The 13,369-nt window shown below is 34.4% G+C and overlaps 1 protein-coding gene across 10 annotated transcripts; it reads right to left on the bottom strand.

Annotated features, from left to right (window-relative positions):
• Nucleotides 1–1,037: 1,037 nt before the first annotated feature.
• Nucleotides 1,038–12,205, bottom strand: LOC111695270 (ubiquitin carboxyl-terminal hydrolase 46). 10 transcript variants are annotated; one of them, XM_023464519.1, is made up of 13 exons: nt 12,085–12,205; nt 11,056–11,149; nt 10,037–10,111; nt 9,156–9,329; nt 8,704–8,853; nt 7,876–7,968; nt 7,625–7,720; nt 5,140–5,238; nt 4,270–4,394; nt 3,594–3,755; nt 2,060–2,081; nt 1,530–1,616; nt 1,038–1,172 (listed from the first exon to the last, which is right to left on the bottom strand). In XM_023464519.1, exons 1-12 carry the CDS (start codon nt 12,114–12,116, stop codon nt 1,536–1,538), a joined length of 1,203 nt encoding a protein of 400 aa, XP_023320287.1. In that variant the 5' UTR covers nt 12,117–12,205; the 3' UTR covers nt 1,038–1,172; nt 1,530–1,535. The 10 variants fall into 10 exon arrangements, 4 of the variants coding, with proteins under 4 accessions (XP_023320287.1, XP_023320288.1, XP_023320286.1 ...); XM_023464520.1 differs by having other exon boundaries at nt 1,534–1,616; XM_023464518.1 differs by lacking the exon at nt 1,038–1,172 and having other exon boundaries at nt 1,466–1,616.
• Nucleotides 12,206–13,369: the final 1,164 nt, after the last annotated feature.

The following is a 13,369-nucleotide window of genomic DNA, read 5'->3' as shown; positions in this document are numbered from 1 at the left end:
TTTTACTATTATCTTCAAAAAGGCGCATAAAATTTACATGCGTGACTACACCTGCAATCAAACATAAACTACTTGTTTTTCTTCTCAATATATATATATAAATTAGTTTCTAAGCCTAATCGATTATTCACTGTAAAGTGAGTTATCATGGAGAAATCTTTTAACTATTTTTATTAGGTCGGATTCACAGATTTTGTAGGTCGGATGCACAGATTTTGTAGGTCGGATGCACAAGGTTAGGTTAAGACAATTTCTGGGCCGAGCGCTGCGGCCAGGACAGGCTTGGGGGCCGAGCGCTGCGGCCAGGACAGGCTTGGGGGCCGAGCGCTGCGGGCACATTTATCACAATAACCAAGTGATAGACAATATGTGGGGCTATGTTAGGTTAGGACAACTACTGGGCCGATGTAGGTCGGATGCACAAGGTTAGGTTAAGACAATTTCTGGGCCGAGCGCTGCGGCTAGTACAAGCTAGGGGGCCGAGCGCTGTGGCCACATTTATCAAAATTAAGTGAAAGACAAAATTTCTGGGCTGAGCGATGTGGCTAGGTAGGCTAGGGGGCCGAGTGCTGCGGCCACATTTATCAAGATGGCAAAGTTATAGCCGATATATGTGGGGTTATGTTAGGCTAAGACATTTATTGTGCGTCCGACCTACAGAATTGAGTGCGACCAACTTAGAAAAGATGTGCACAGTGCAACCGACCTACAGTAGGTCAGATACACTAACTTTGCATCCGACCTACCAAATTTGTGCATCCGACCTGCAAAATTTGTGCATCCGACCTACTTAAGTTGTGCATCCGACCTACAGAAGAGTGCAGCCAACTTAAGAAAACTATGCAACCGACCTACAGTAGGTCGGATACACTGACTTTGTGTGTATCGGACCAACAGCAGCTTGAAGCTGCTGAAAAACCACGTGCGGGTAGGTCCGAAGTATCGTAGGACGGATGTAACGTTGGGCGGATGTAATACAATCTTTACAACCGAAGGGTTACTTAAAATTAATTTAATAACATTAAAAAAAGTTTTCAAATATATTTATTGATTTAAAATATAAGATTACAACAATAACAAAATATTGAGTTTGAGTAGAAAAAATTTTATAATCGACATTTTTCAAGCTCAGACTAAAGCAAGTCACTCAATTAATCAGCTGGCTGGACCAGCTAGAGATGGGCATCATTATTCATCAGATTTTTAAACATTTAAAGTTTTTTTTTAATATTTCAAGAGGCTTAATATTCTCTACATATTTGTTTTCATGAGAACTCCAATAGAATATACATGTCTGAAGGACACAACGTTAACGAGTGATAATAAAATCGATCAGAAGTCGGAACTTATATGCTGTAAACCTTTGTGATCAAGGATTTTCGAAAAGTTCGATATCCCGTATTAATCCATAAATTTAAAAGTGCCCACATTAAACACCGAAATCAAATTATTTTTCATACAAAAGTTCAAATCTCAATTCTATTTTATTTCCGATTTAAAATGTTTACAAAAAGGATGAATTATGTTACCCAACTCTAGATACAACCGATCCTGGTACTTGATAAACAGATTGTATCAATTGAAAAATGTCGCAATTGTGTTAGTCCGGGAACATCCTTAACAACGTATATATTTCAAGGGGATTTTGAAGTTTACTTTTAGTCCTTTTCAATATTACTTTCGCAAACGTTGGTAGTATCAAGAATATTTAAATATTAAAATATTAAAAATATTAAGAATATTTAAATACTAAAAATATTAAGAATATTTAAATATTAAAAATATTATGAATATTAAAAATATTAAAAACATTATAAATAACTTCACTATTAGAAAATCAACATTATAATTTTATCTCTCACTTTCCGGAGTTTATAATTTATTGCAACTTTTTACATTTAAAACTGATTTTTTTTGGGGGGGGGGAGGGAGATAAGTATTGAAAATGGTTTTTGAGCTTGCAAGCCTAAGTAAAATATTATGACCACCTGGAAAATGTTGAAAAACTGTGAGTGGAGAATTCTGGAAAATTTACATCTCTGAAAGATCTCTAACTAACACAATTGGATTTCTTATCCTCTCTAGATAATCAGTGGCGGAGTTAGATATAGTTGACAAACAACATTACAGTTTTACATATGATGTACAGTGTACAGTGTACACTGTACACTGTACACTGTACACTGTACATATAATATCACAACTAATCATTGCTGCTTTTATAAAAAAAAAATATATTAACTTAATCACACACATCAATATTTTACTTCCAACTTTCATACAAAATATTTTTTCTGAAACTTTTATGTTAGGAATATAAAAGATAAGTCTGTAAAGAAAAATCAATTTTCCTAAAATATTTCCGAATCCTTGAAAAATTTCCAAAGCTGTGAATCTTAAATAATCGAAATGAGTTTAACTCATTTTCTTCTAGGAGAGATATTAACTGATCTCTTAGTTATTGTGCCCGAGAGTAGATAAGTGGTTTAGCTTAATGCGCTTATTAAAAATTCCTAGCTCAGACTATCTTGTTGGAATAGTCCAGCCTAAAAAAATTCAATTGAATGGCAAAAAAACTAGCATCCTGTTGGAATAAAGAGAATATTTGTGTGAAGAACAAATTTAATAACAATAAATCACAGTTAAAACAAATCACAAGAAATAGTTTTTCCATTTTCTAAATTTTCTAATGGAGAAGTACAGTGAGGTGGGCTGCAGGCATACGTTTCGAATCTTTTAATAACGTTAAACTCCTAATCCGACTTTTAAACTAAATCTTCACCAAATCTAAACAATTTCAAGTTCCTAACCTGACTCATAACAAAACTAACTAAAAGAATATCTCCCCTTTTAAGATATCAATCATATTAAAGACAATTTTTTGTAAATTTAAGAACATAGATGTATACTGAAACCCCTTTGAAATGCATCTCATCAAACGTACTTACTTTAAACTTCAGAAATATGAAAGAGTCTTGACTCTTGATCTTATTTAGATACTTTAAGACCAAGAAGTTACTAGTAAGGTATCAAGAGGTGGATTTAGGTCGAAAAAGGCCTAAATATATCCCGACAGGTCTAAATATATCCCGACAGGTCTAAATATATCCCGACAGGTCTAAATATATCCCGACAGGTCTAAATATATCCCGACAGGTCTAAATATAACCCGACAGGTCTAAATATAACCCGACAGGTCTAAATATATCCGGATAATTTTTCGGAATTCTGAATTAATCTAGATAGTTCTGAACTTCTTTGATCACAACAAATATTACAAGTCTAGTATGTCCAAAACACAGGGGTATAAAATATTTTTTTGGGGAAGAAAGGAAAATTTTGGTTCAACTGGCAAGATATATATTGATATTAAGCATATCTTGAATTAAAGACACCTAATATATCAATATAGTATGTTAAATTGTATCCTGAATATCCCAAACTACAGCTGCTATTAACTAACATATCCAAATGTATCCTGAATGTCACTACAAAGGATAGAGGTATCCAGTGTTTATATCAACAATATAACTAGGACTAGGAGTATCTATGTATATATAATATATATATATATCTATATCTAGACTGCATCCCTGGACTGGTAGAACAGAATATATCCTGTCTCAGAGGATTTCTGGATATCTGTTGTTAATCCGTAGAAGTCCTCTATAGCAGACGGATCTATTTTATCCACAACATCATCATCATATATCAACCAGAATCCATGACTCTTCACTATAGAGATATAGTGACCCCTGGACACATAAACTTGTTAATTAGGGAAAAAACAATCATCGACTTTCATGAATAACTAGACTACCTGTAAGGACCGGATCTACAATGAATGACTACCTGTTAGGACCGGATCTACAATGAATGAATACCTGTTAGGACCGAATCCACCATGAATGACTACCTGTAAGGACCGGATCTACAATGAATGACTACCTGTTAGGACCGGATCTACAATGAATGAATACCTGTTAGGACCGGATCTACGATGAATGACTACCTGTTAGGACCGGATCCACAATGAATGACTACCTGTTAGGACCGGATCCACAATGAATGACTACCTGTTAGAACCGGATCCACAATGAATGACTACCTGTTAGAACCGGATCTACAATGAATGACTAACTATTAGGACCGGATTCACAATGAATGAGTACCTGTTAGAACCGGATCTACAATGAATGACTGCCTGTTAGGACCGGATCTACAATGAATGACTACCTGGTTAGGACCGGATCCACAATGAATGACTACCTGTTAGGACCGGATCCACAATGAATGACTACTGCTACGAGATCGTAGAGTCTATCAGGATTGACAGCATCATCTGAGGTGTTAAAGAGACGAAGCTCTAGAGGGAACACAACACGATGAGACACCTGAACAATTATTATTTTAATCCATTTCTTAATCTATCTATCTATCATGAAATACTGGGGGGGATTAATTTAAGAAATTAATAAAATAAGATTAAGTTTTATATTTGTTCGTGTAAAAAAAACAAGAAAATCAACATATAAACAGTGTTCAAACTAGGGGCGAACTGATTTATTTTAAACATGGGTATTTTTTTAGGGAAGTATACATACAGGGTTACCCATAAAGGATTAGACTTTTACAAACGGCTGTACAGAATATATGTACACTTTCTATTACGCATCTAGGGTTTTCTGCAGCTGAACCCTTGTTTCCTTCTTTCAAATCCTTTATTACTAGCTTGGGAACCCAGCGTTGCACAGGGTACTCATAGTTACTCCAGCAAGCGCCATTTACCCGCAATAACACGATTTTTACCGGGAAACTAACTTTTCGCTAAAAAAATCGAAACACGCAACTTAATATCTCAAAACCAAGCCAAGAACATTCCCATGGGTCTCCCGATTTCATCAATCAAAATTAGAGGCAAATCGGTCCAGGGGTTCTTGTGTTATAATAGGATAGACAAACACAGATTACAACTTTATATATATATATTATATAGACTGTATTTAAAGCAAAAAAAATCAAATCGCAATTTAATTAAGAGTTTTCGGTCTTCATTAATGTATTATCTTTATTGGGTATCTCTTAGACAGTTCTGCTTCATTTACTATTGCATTATTCATCTTAAAAACTTGAGGTTACCTTTATATGCCGATTATATTGCTCTACGAACTTGAACCGTTTCAGATGAAGGGCAAGGATTGTGGGTAACCGTTTCACACGCATACGCTTCTGTGCCTCCTGAAGTATATCAATTAGTCAGCGTTGTAATGATTGCATTAATTTGAAATTGCCACCATTTTCTTTCTATCTAATTCTTTTTAAGGTTTTAAGGTTTTTCAGATTTAGTCTAATAGTTCCTCAAAAACAAGCGGAAAATTTTCGACCAAATCATCGGAACATATTTTTCCTCTTAAAGCCAACATTTTTAATGTCAACCAATGAGATATCGTTAAAACATTCTTCATCATTAAATGGTAAATTATGTTTCTGAATTAAAAACAGTGAAAACAGAGCTAGAAAATGTTGGAAAATTTGTTCTTGTAAAAAGAAATGAGTAAACTTAAAGAAACATTCATATCCGGTTTTGGTTAGGGATCGATTTCCCAAATTAAGCGTTTTCTGCCTGATAGAAACCATTCACTTTATGAAACCACCCATNTGTACAGAGTTCGGAAACTGAACGGTCAACGTCAAGGATTGTACAGAGTTCGGAAACTGAACGGTCAACGTCAAGGATTGTACAGAGTTCGGAAACTGAACGGTCAACGTCAAGGATTGTACAGAGTTCGGAAACTGAACGGTCAACGTCAAGGATTGTACAGAGTTCGGAAACTGAACGGTCAACGTCAAGGATTGTACAGAGTTCGGAAACTGAACGGTCAACGTCAAGGATTGTACAGAGTTCGGAATCTAAGAGAATGTTCCCTTAACGTTTAAACAAATGCTTAGGATCCGGATCAGGATCCGTTGGATCCGCAAGATTTTGGCTTCCTGGATCCGGATTCGCAAAAATATGCGGATCCACAAATCCGGATCCAAGGGGTAAAATATCAACCAAAAACTGAAGAAAAAAAATTTTTACTCCTAAACCCTAAATCAGAACTTTTGAAAAAAGAAAGATTAAAAAAATTTACTCATTTCTGAATGGTTCATCAAGTTTTAGGATAAAAATAAGCAAAAAAAAATAGAAATAAGAATTTGAAAATTATTTTTTGCTAAAAAAAATTCAGTAAATCTTAAAGAAATCACCTGGATCCATTTTTTTCCAGTGCGGATCCAGGATCCGGATCCGCATCAAAATTGAATGGATCCTAAGCACTGGTTTACACAAAGAGTTCCTAGAGTTTAAGACTGTTTGGGAGAATAACATGATTACAAGGTTTAGGGAGCTTGCTAATCTTCCAGTCGTCACAACTTTTGAATCATTGAGCATTTTTGCTCAACCTGGAGAAGATTCAATAAACATATAAACCATGTAACTATATACATATAAACGTAATGTAATTTTTTTTACCGCTTTATAAATATGTATCCTAAATGTTTGTTTTTTAAATTTAAATATAATTTTTAAGGGATCTAGCCACAATTGCTGAAATCATTTGTTTATTTTAAATAATGTATGTAAATATTTTCGTCTTGTGCGCACTTTTACTCGGATCTTTTCAAAACAGAGAAGTGCACACATTTTTGTATGCACATTAAAAAATAAAAATCAGCGTCCTACGACGATGCTAAGTTATGTTTGCAAACTCTTTAAATTTCACGGAGAGTAATAATTTTTCTGCCCCCGCCCCCGCCCCCCCCCCCCACTCCCATTTGTTATGAAGAAGTTGTGAAGTTACTAAGAAAAAAAGCAGAAAGCGCTCATTTCCAAAAATGGTCGGTTTCTTTAAGGCATTACCGCCCATTACCCCGTAATGGTCGGTTTCTATAAGGCATTACATAGAGTTTCAATAAGGCATTACCGACCATTACCCCGTGGCCGTAATGGTCGGTTTTTATAAGGCATTACCACCCATTACCCCGTAATGGTCGGTTTCAAGGGCGAGAAAATGTTAGAGTTCCCCAACTGTATAAATTAAAATTACTTAAAAGCAGAAAGAAATTAAAATTTTGCCAACAATGAGAATGGAAACTTAAGGAAACTAAAATTTACACATTTTAGAATAATTAGTTCTAATCAGATCTGAGGGAATAATTAGTTCTAATCAGATCTGAGGGAATATCGACACAAATTCATATGACGTGGTATTCAAGAGGTCCAGGCCCTATACACGACGATACCCTTTGTTTGGAAAAACATCATTAATAACTATTATTGGAAAACCGATAATTTTCAATTGCGGTTTATCTATGCAGAGAAGACGAGATATTTTTTAAAAAGTTTATCCCGTTTAATGATTGAAACTAGAAGACATCTTTATCAATGTTACTCATATAAAGATTTTAAAGAATGTCGTTGTATCAGGAGTATAGGGAGAAAGATCTGAAAGCCCCCCCCCGTTTGGAGAACCCAGAGCATGTGAATGAGCATGTATATTTTTATGTATTGGGGAGTGGGGACACTAAGTTTCTGAAAGTTAAAAAAAAAAGTTTTCTGTTTTCATAAATGTTTAAATCTGACCTGGTATGAGCTGCAAGTATCACATTTGAATTTATTATCTGAGCAAAGAGTTTCCGTCGAGGAGAAATTACGCAAACAGTTCGTTACAGAGGTATTCTAAACATTGAAAACAAATATTAATATTTATTAAGAACGTGTTTTTCTTTTAACAAATTTTGCCACGGAGAAAGTTATGAATAGAAAATAATTATTTTATTACAGATTATTTTGTCCTTTTAAAAAAGGGGGGAATTAATTAACAAACAAAATACCTGGTCAACGTCTATACTAAGATCAAAGAAGTCTTCGTCCTTGGATGTCACTGTTTCACAGTTTAAACACCGGGTTTCACTGGTCAGTATACCCTGAACAATAGATACTGGTTGAAGGGAAGGCGAGGTATAAAGTATTTGATCAAAAAACTTTTCTTTGCATAATATATGAAAAAAAAAATTTCTGTATATTGAAAATATTGAATTTTGTATCTGTAATTATCAAAAATTTTTCTGCGAAGAGAAGATGAATCTAAATTCTAACTAAAATAAGAACGATAAACCAGAAAATATTGGAAGGTGTACTCACTACTCAGCTGGGGTGATATTTTACTTATAAACCCAAGAGAAAAAAGGTTTCAGGATATGTTCACCATAAATAAGTAAGTAAAAAAGTAAGTAAGTAAGTAAGTAAGTAAGTAAGTAAGTAAGTAAGTAAGTAAGTAAGTAAGTAAGTAAGTAAGTAAGTAAGTAAGTAAGTAAGTAAGTAATTATTTCTTTATAAAATATTTCCCCCCATTAAAAAAAAAGAATCTTACATATTATTTATATTTGTATTTTTTTTAAATCGTTGATGGATTGCTAGTTCTTTTCAACGATGAACTTACAACTTACAGGAATAAGAATTGTTGATTTTATACTGACATTGAATAAATATTTGCAATCATCGATTCGTTCATCTTAGATTCGTTCTTTGAACGAAGAATGTCTCCTTATTAACCCGTGTTATTCATTTTTTTTATCAGCTTTGTGCCAATCGTAAAAATATGTAAAAAAAAATAATTCCAGGAATTTTTTATTGCTTCTTCTTCTCCATTTTTGTTTTACCTGGAATATATCATTGATCCAGGTTGGGTTGTTCTGTGGTTCCTGGTCTGGTTCTCCAGGTTTAGGTTTACCACCTTGGTTCTGGTTCTGCTCACCCACGATTATTTCATTGATGTGATTGATCAGGAAATTCAGGAACTCGTGAGCATCCTAAAATCAATTAATTAATTCATCAATCCGACATATATCCGCCATCAATTAGTCAATCAACCAATCATTAAATGAATAAACAATCGGAAAAATATAAATTCCAGGAGTTGAAAGAATCTGTCTTTCTGTTTCTGGCGTCTGAAGTTTATGTTTTCTACCTGCTATATGTTTATGTTCTCTATCTGCTGTATGTTTATGTTCTCTACCTGCTGTATGTTTATGTTCTCTACCTGCTCTATGTTTATGTTCCCTACCTGCTCTATGTTCATGTTCTCTACCTGCTGTATGTTTATGTTCTCTACCTGCTGCATGTAGTTGTCGAACTCTAGCTTCTCCTTTCTTAGCCTTGCAATAAACTTCTTGGGCGCGATTGTTCCAACTTTTCTCTTTTGTGTGACTATACTGTAGAAGAGGTCAGCTAGACAGGAGAGCAGGGTCTCCTTGTTCCTCTTGTTCTTAGCTTTATACTCCAACACCTAGATAGAACAGTAGATCAAGAAATATTAACCATCATCGTCATATAAAATATTAAAAGCAAATAAATATAATCGTAAAAAATGGTATTTTGCAAGATATTGTAAATATCAAAATTTTCGCGACTCACGGGCGATGATTTGAATAATATATTGCAACATAAAACCTCTAACCAAACTTGTAAATATCATTTTATAACTAATGAAATAATTTATGAAACCAGATAACAGCAATGGCAGGAATTGCCTTTAATATAGGAATCCAGATAATATTTTCAATTGTTAAGATAATCATATAAAATCAATTATTTTCTAGTATTTTACTCATATTTATTGAATTCAACCTTTAAATTAACTAAAGATACTAATGGATATTTTCTGAGAGATAGATTCTAGAAAAAATTATAAAAATGAAAAATACGATCTCAGCCAGAATTTTTTTTTTGAAACTACACCAGTGATATATTGATATCATAAATATGATTAATATATAAAATAGCAATCCATGTTTATCTATTTGTTTGTAAATCCGATCATAACTTTAAAACCCCGTAACCGATTTGCCTCTAATTTTGATCGGGGAACTCGTTGGGACTACGAGAATGTTATAAGTTTGTATTAAGAAACTTAATTGGGTTGGTTGATTTTAACAGGGAGGTTTAACAGCAGAGCTGGATTTCCAAACTAGTAATTTTATTTAACAAAATTACTTTTTCTCTGAAGGGTTTGCAGAAGTAGAGAGCTTGCAGGACGGAGTTTGAGTAACATGTATTCCCAAAATTGACCTGAAAACATAGAGAAATAAACATTTGTAATTAATAATTAGACAATATTTGACCTGGCTACAACGAGGAAAATATTCTGAGTCACGTTAATGCTATTGCTATGGAAATGAGGATCTGGTGCATTCGAAATGTAACTATCTCTTGTAGTGACATACTAACGTAACGTGATAATATACTTTTTTCTTAGTATGGGGAAGAAAAAGTTTAAATAAACATCATTGAGCGATATAATTATTAAAAAAAATAGATAGGCCATTTAAAAAACAAGACATTAAACATAGGACACTTCATAAATAGGACTTTTTATAGATCAAAACATTTCAAAGAAGACAAAAAACATAGCATAGAAAAAACATTTCGTGTATAGTATTTTTTGCTTTCTTCCAAAATTAATAATAAAATACCCTGGAATTTTTAAGACATAAGAAACCCAATTTTACTCTGTTTATAGATTGTCTTATATGAAATGTCCTATTTTAGAAATGTTATCTATGACATGTCTATTTTCTACAGTTTAATCCAGCACTTCGGAGTAATCGATAGAATTTAAAAATGTCGGTTTCTAAATCTACTGATAATGGAATGCAGCAGATAAGTTTTGAATTATATATTTATATGGAGCTCTTTAAAACTGTTCCCGCATACATCATGGCTACTCGTTTATTTTTACAATTACTGAGATTTAGGTATAATAGTATTATAGTATAAAACCAATTAATAATTCTTCCGATGTTTCCGAAGTTCTGGGAAAACCTGCATGAAATTCCTTATCCATGAAATGTCTTCGTTTATGAAATGTTCGATCTATGAAATGACTTCGTTTATGAAATGTTCGATCTATGAAATGACTTCGTTTATGAAATGTTCGATCTATGAAATGTCTTCGTTTATGAAATGTTCGATCTATGAAATGTCCTAACAAGTTAAAATATATTTATACTTACTAGACCGAAGTAATGTTCATTTGAAGGAAATAGTTCTGCTCCGATATCCTTCTCTAGCTGGCTTGCATTGGATCCCATAGTACAGGGAATCAACCTAAACAGGAAAAAATATCTTTTCCATTTTCTTAGAGAACGTCTTTTAGCCCCCCCCCCTCTCTCTTTGACAATTTTATACATGCATTTCTTATGTGAGACGCAGTCCCATATCCTGTCTTTGCCACAGCGCTCGGCCCAAAAATACACAGCTTTCCTCTGGTAATCAAAATCGTTCTCTTGGACAATGCCATTCAATTTTCAATTATGAAAAGATCAATATGTTAACGATATATCAATATGTTAACGATATATCAATATGTTAACGATATATCAATATGTTAACGATATATCAATATGTTAACGATATATCAATATGTTAACGATATATCAATATGTTAACGATATATCAATATGTTAACGATATATCAATATGTTAACGATTTTCAGGAAAATTTTCCCAAGTTTTGATAATAAAAGTGCAAATAACATTGTCCACACGTAAATTTTCAACAATCTCTATTTTTGATCCCCTCCCCATAACAAAATGTACATAGTCAAAGTATGACTTGCGGCCGCAGTGCCCGGGGCCGCCTTGCCTATCCTAGCTAGCCGCGGCGCTCAGCCCTCTTGCATGTCCTAGCCGCGGTGCTCGGCCCAGAACTTATCTAAACCTAACCAAAACCTGGAATAATACGCATTATCCTGCGTCTACCGGGGGGCTCATAACGGGGCCTCTTTTTCAGATTTCATTTAAAATTAGTTCTAATGTACTTTGACCATGTACATTTGTTGATGAACGGTGGGAGTACGAACAGTTTCCTCTAGGATAGAGCCCAATTCAAATTAATAACTTAATTAATAACCCAATTTTAGAATGGGGCAACTGGGTCGAGCAACACCGATCCGCTAGGGCGACAAAAATAAACGATATAGGAGGGGAGGGGGAGGTAATAATAATAATAATTATATATTTAGATATTATGTGTACCAAACCTGTCTCCAATTGCCCTACGAATATCCGACATACAAGACGTTTAAGTTAAACAGTTTATCTTCACCCAACATTAACGATTACATTTCTGGGGTTAATTCTAGAAAAACGGAAGTGTCATAAAAATTAAGGTTGATAAATGTTAAATCTTGATCAAACTGAAATATATCATCACAGAAATGTGAGCAGTCCCCCCTTTCTAATAGTCTGCTCATTAAAAAATGATAAAATTCAAATTTGTTTCTTACTTGCTTAAAATAAGATTTTAATTCTTGATCAAAACATTTGGTCAAATTTAAAAAAAAAGATAATTTTTACGTAAATTCTCTCTCATCTAGAAATATGTGTTTGTGTTGCCAATAACGCTTAATGTTTCATTTTGACATTAAAATGACACACAATATTTAATTTAATTCTGCCGATTTAAAGAGTTTTATAATGAGTTTAAACAACTTGTAATTGTTTACAATAATGGAAAATTTTTGCTGCAAATTAAAGTTCTCTATAAATATTTGGTTTGGTTTAGCCCGGCAATCCGTAAAGACGACATTTAAACAAATTATTAATGGTAATGTTGATCCACTCTACTGCCCCCCAACGCCCATGAATCCGGCCTATTGCCCATCCGCTATACTGCACATCCGACCTACTGCAACATCCGACCTACGACAGCTGTTTATTTTTTTATTATTTCAGGGTTTGGTTAGGTTAAGAGATTTTCTGGGCCGAGCTTTGCGGCATAGGACGGGCTAGAGGGCCGAGCGCCGCGGCTAGGACAGACTAGGGGGCCGGTTGCTGCGGACAGAAGTCCATCATAGTAACTGTAAGACGGATGGGCAGTAGGACGGATGGCGTAGGTCCAGAAATACACCATCGTCATTTATTTTTTGATGGTGTTACTTTCGATCCTTCGCCCATACACTTAAACAACACTTCTGACCTACTTGCATCTGGTTTTGCAGTTACTAGTTGGACATGAAGCCACAATGCCATGAGCCCCCTTTTCCCGTCCTGGACGCGGTGATCTGACGAATCTGACAAATACCCTGTTCTAGGAGTGGCCTATAGCCGCATAGGATCGGCCCAGACATCATCGTCTTAAGCTTGAACCTAATCCCTCAAATATCGGAGGTCCGATTTTGCATTATTCCGGAAAGATAAATGATGATCAAAAGGCCAGTATACTATAGAGGGCTGAAGGGATGTTGCGTATAGACTAAAGACGATGTAACATGACCTTAATATCCCAAAAAAATTTGAAACTCCTCCATGAACATGATCCAAGTA

The sequence above is a fragment of the Eurytemora carolleeae genome, unplaced genomic scaffold (assembly GCF_000591075.1).
Source record: "Eurytemora carolleeae unplaced genomic scaffold, Eaff_2.0 scaffold160, whole genome shotgun sequence".
Classification (NCBI taxonomy): Eukaryota; Metazoa; Arthropoda; class Copepoda; order Calanoida; family Temoridae; genus Eurytemora; species Eurytemora carolleeae.
This window is presented reverse-complemented; position numbering and strand designations above follow the sequence as displayed.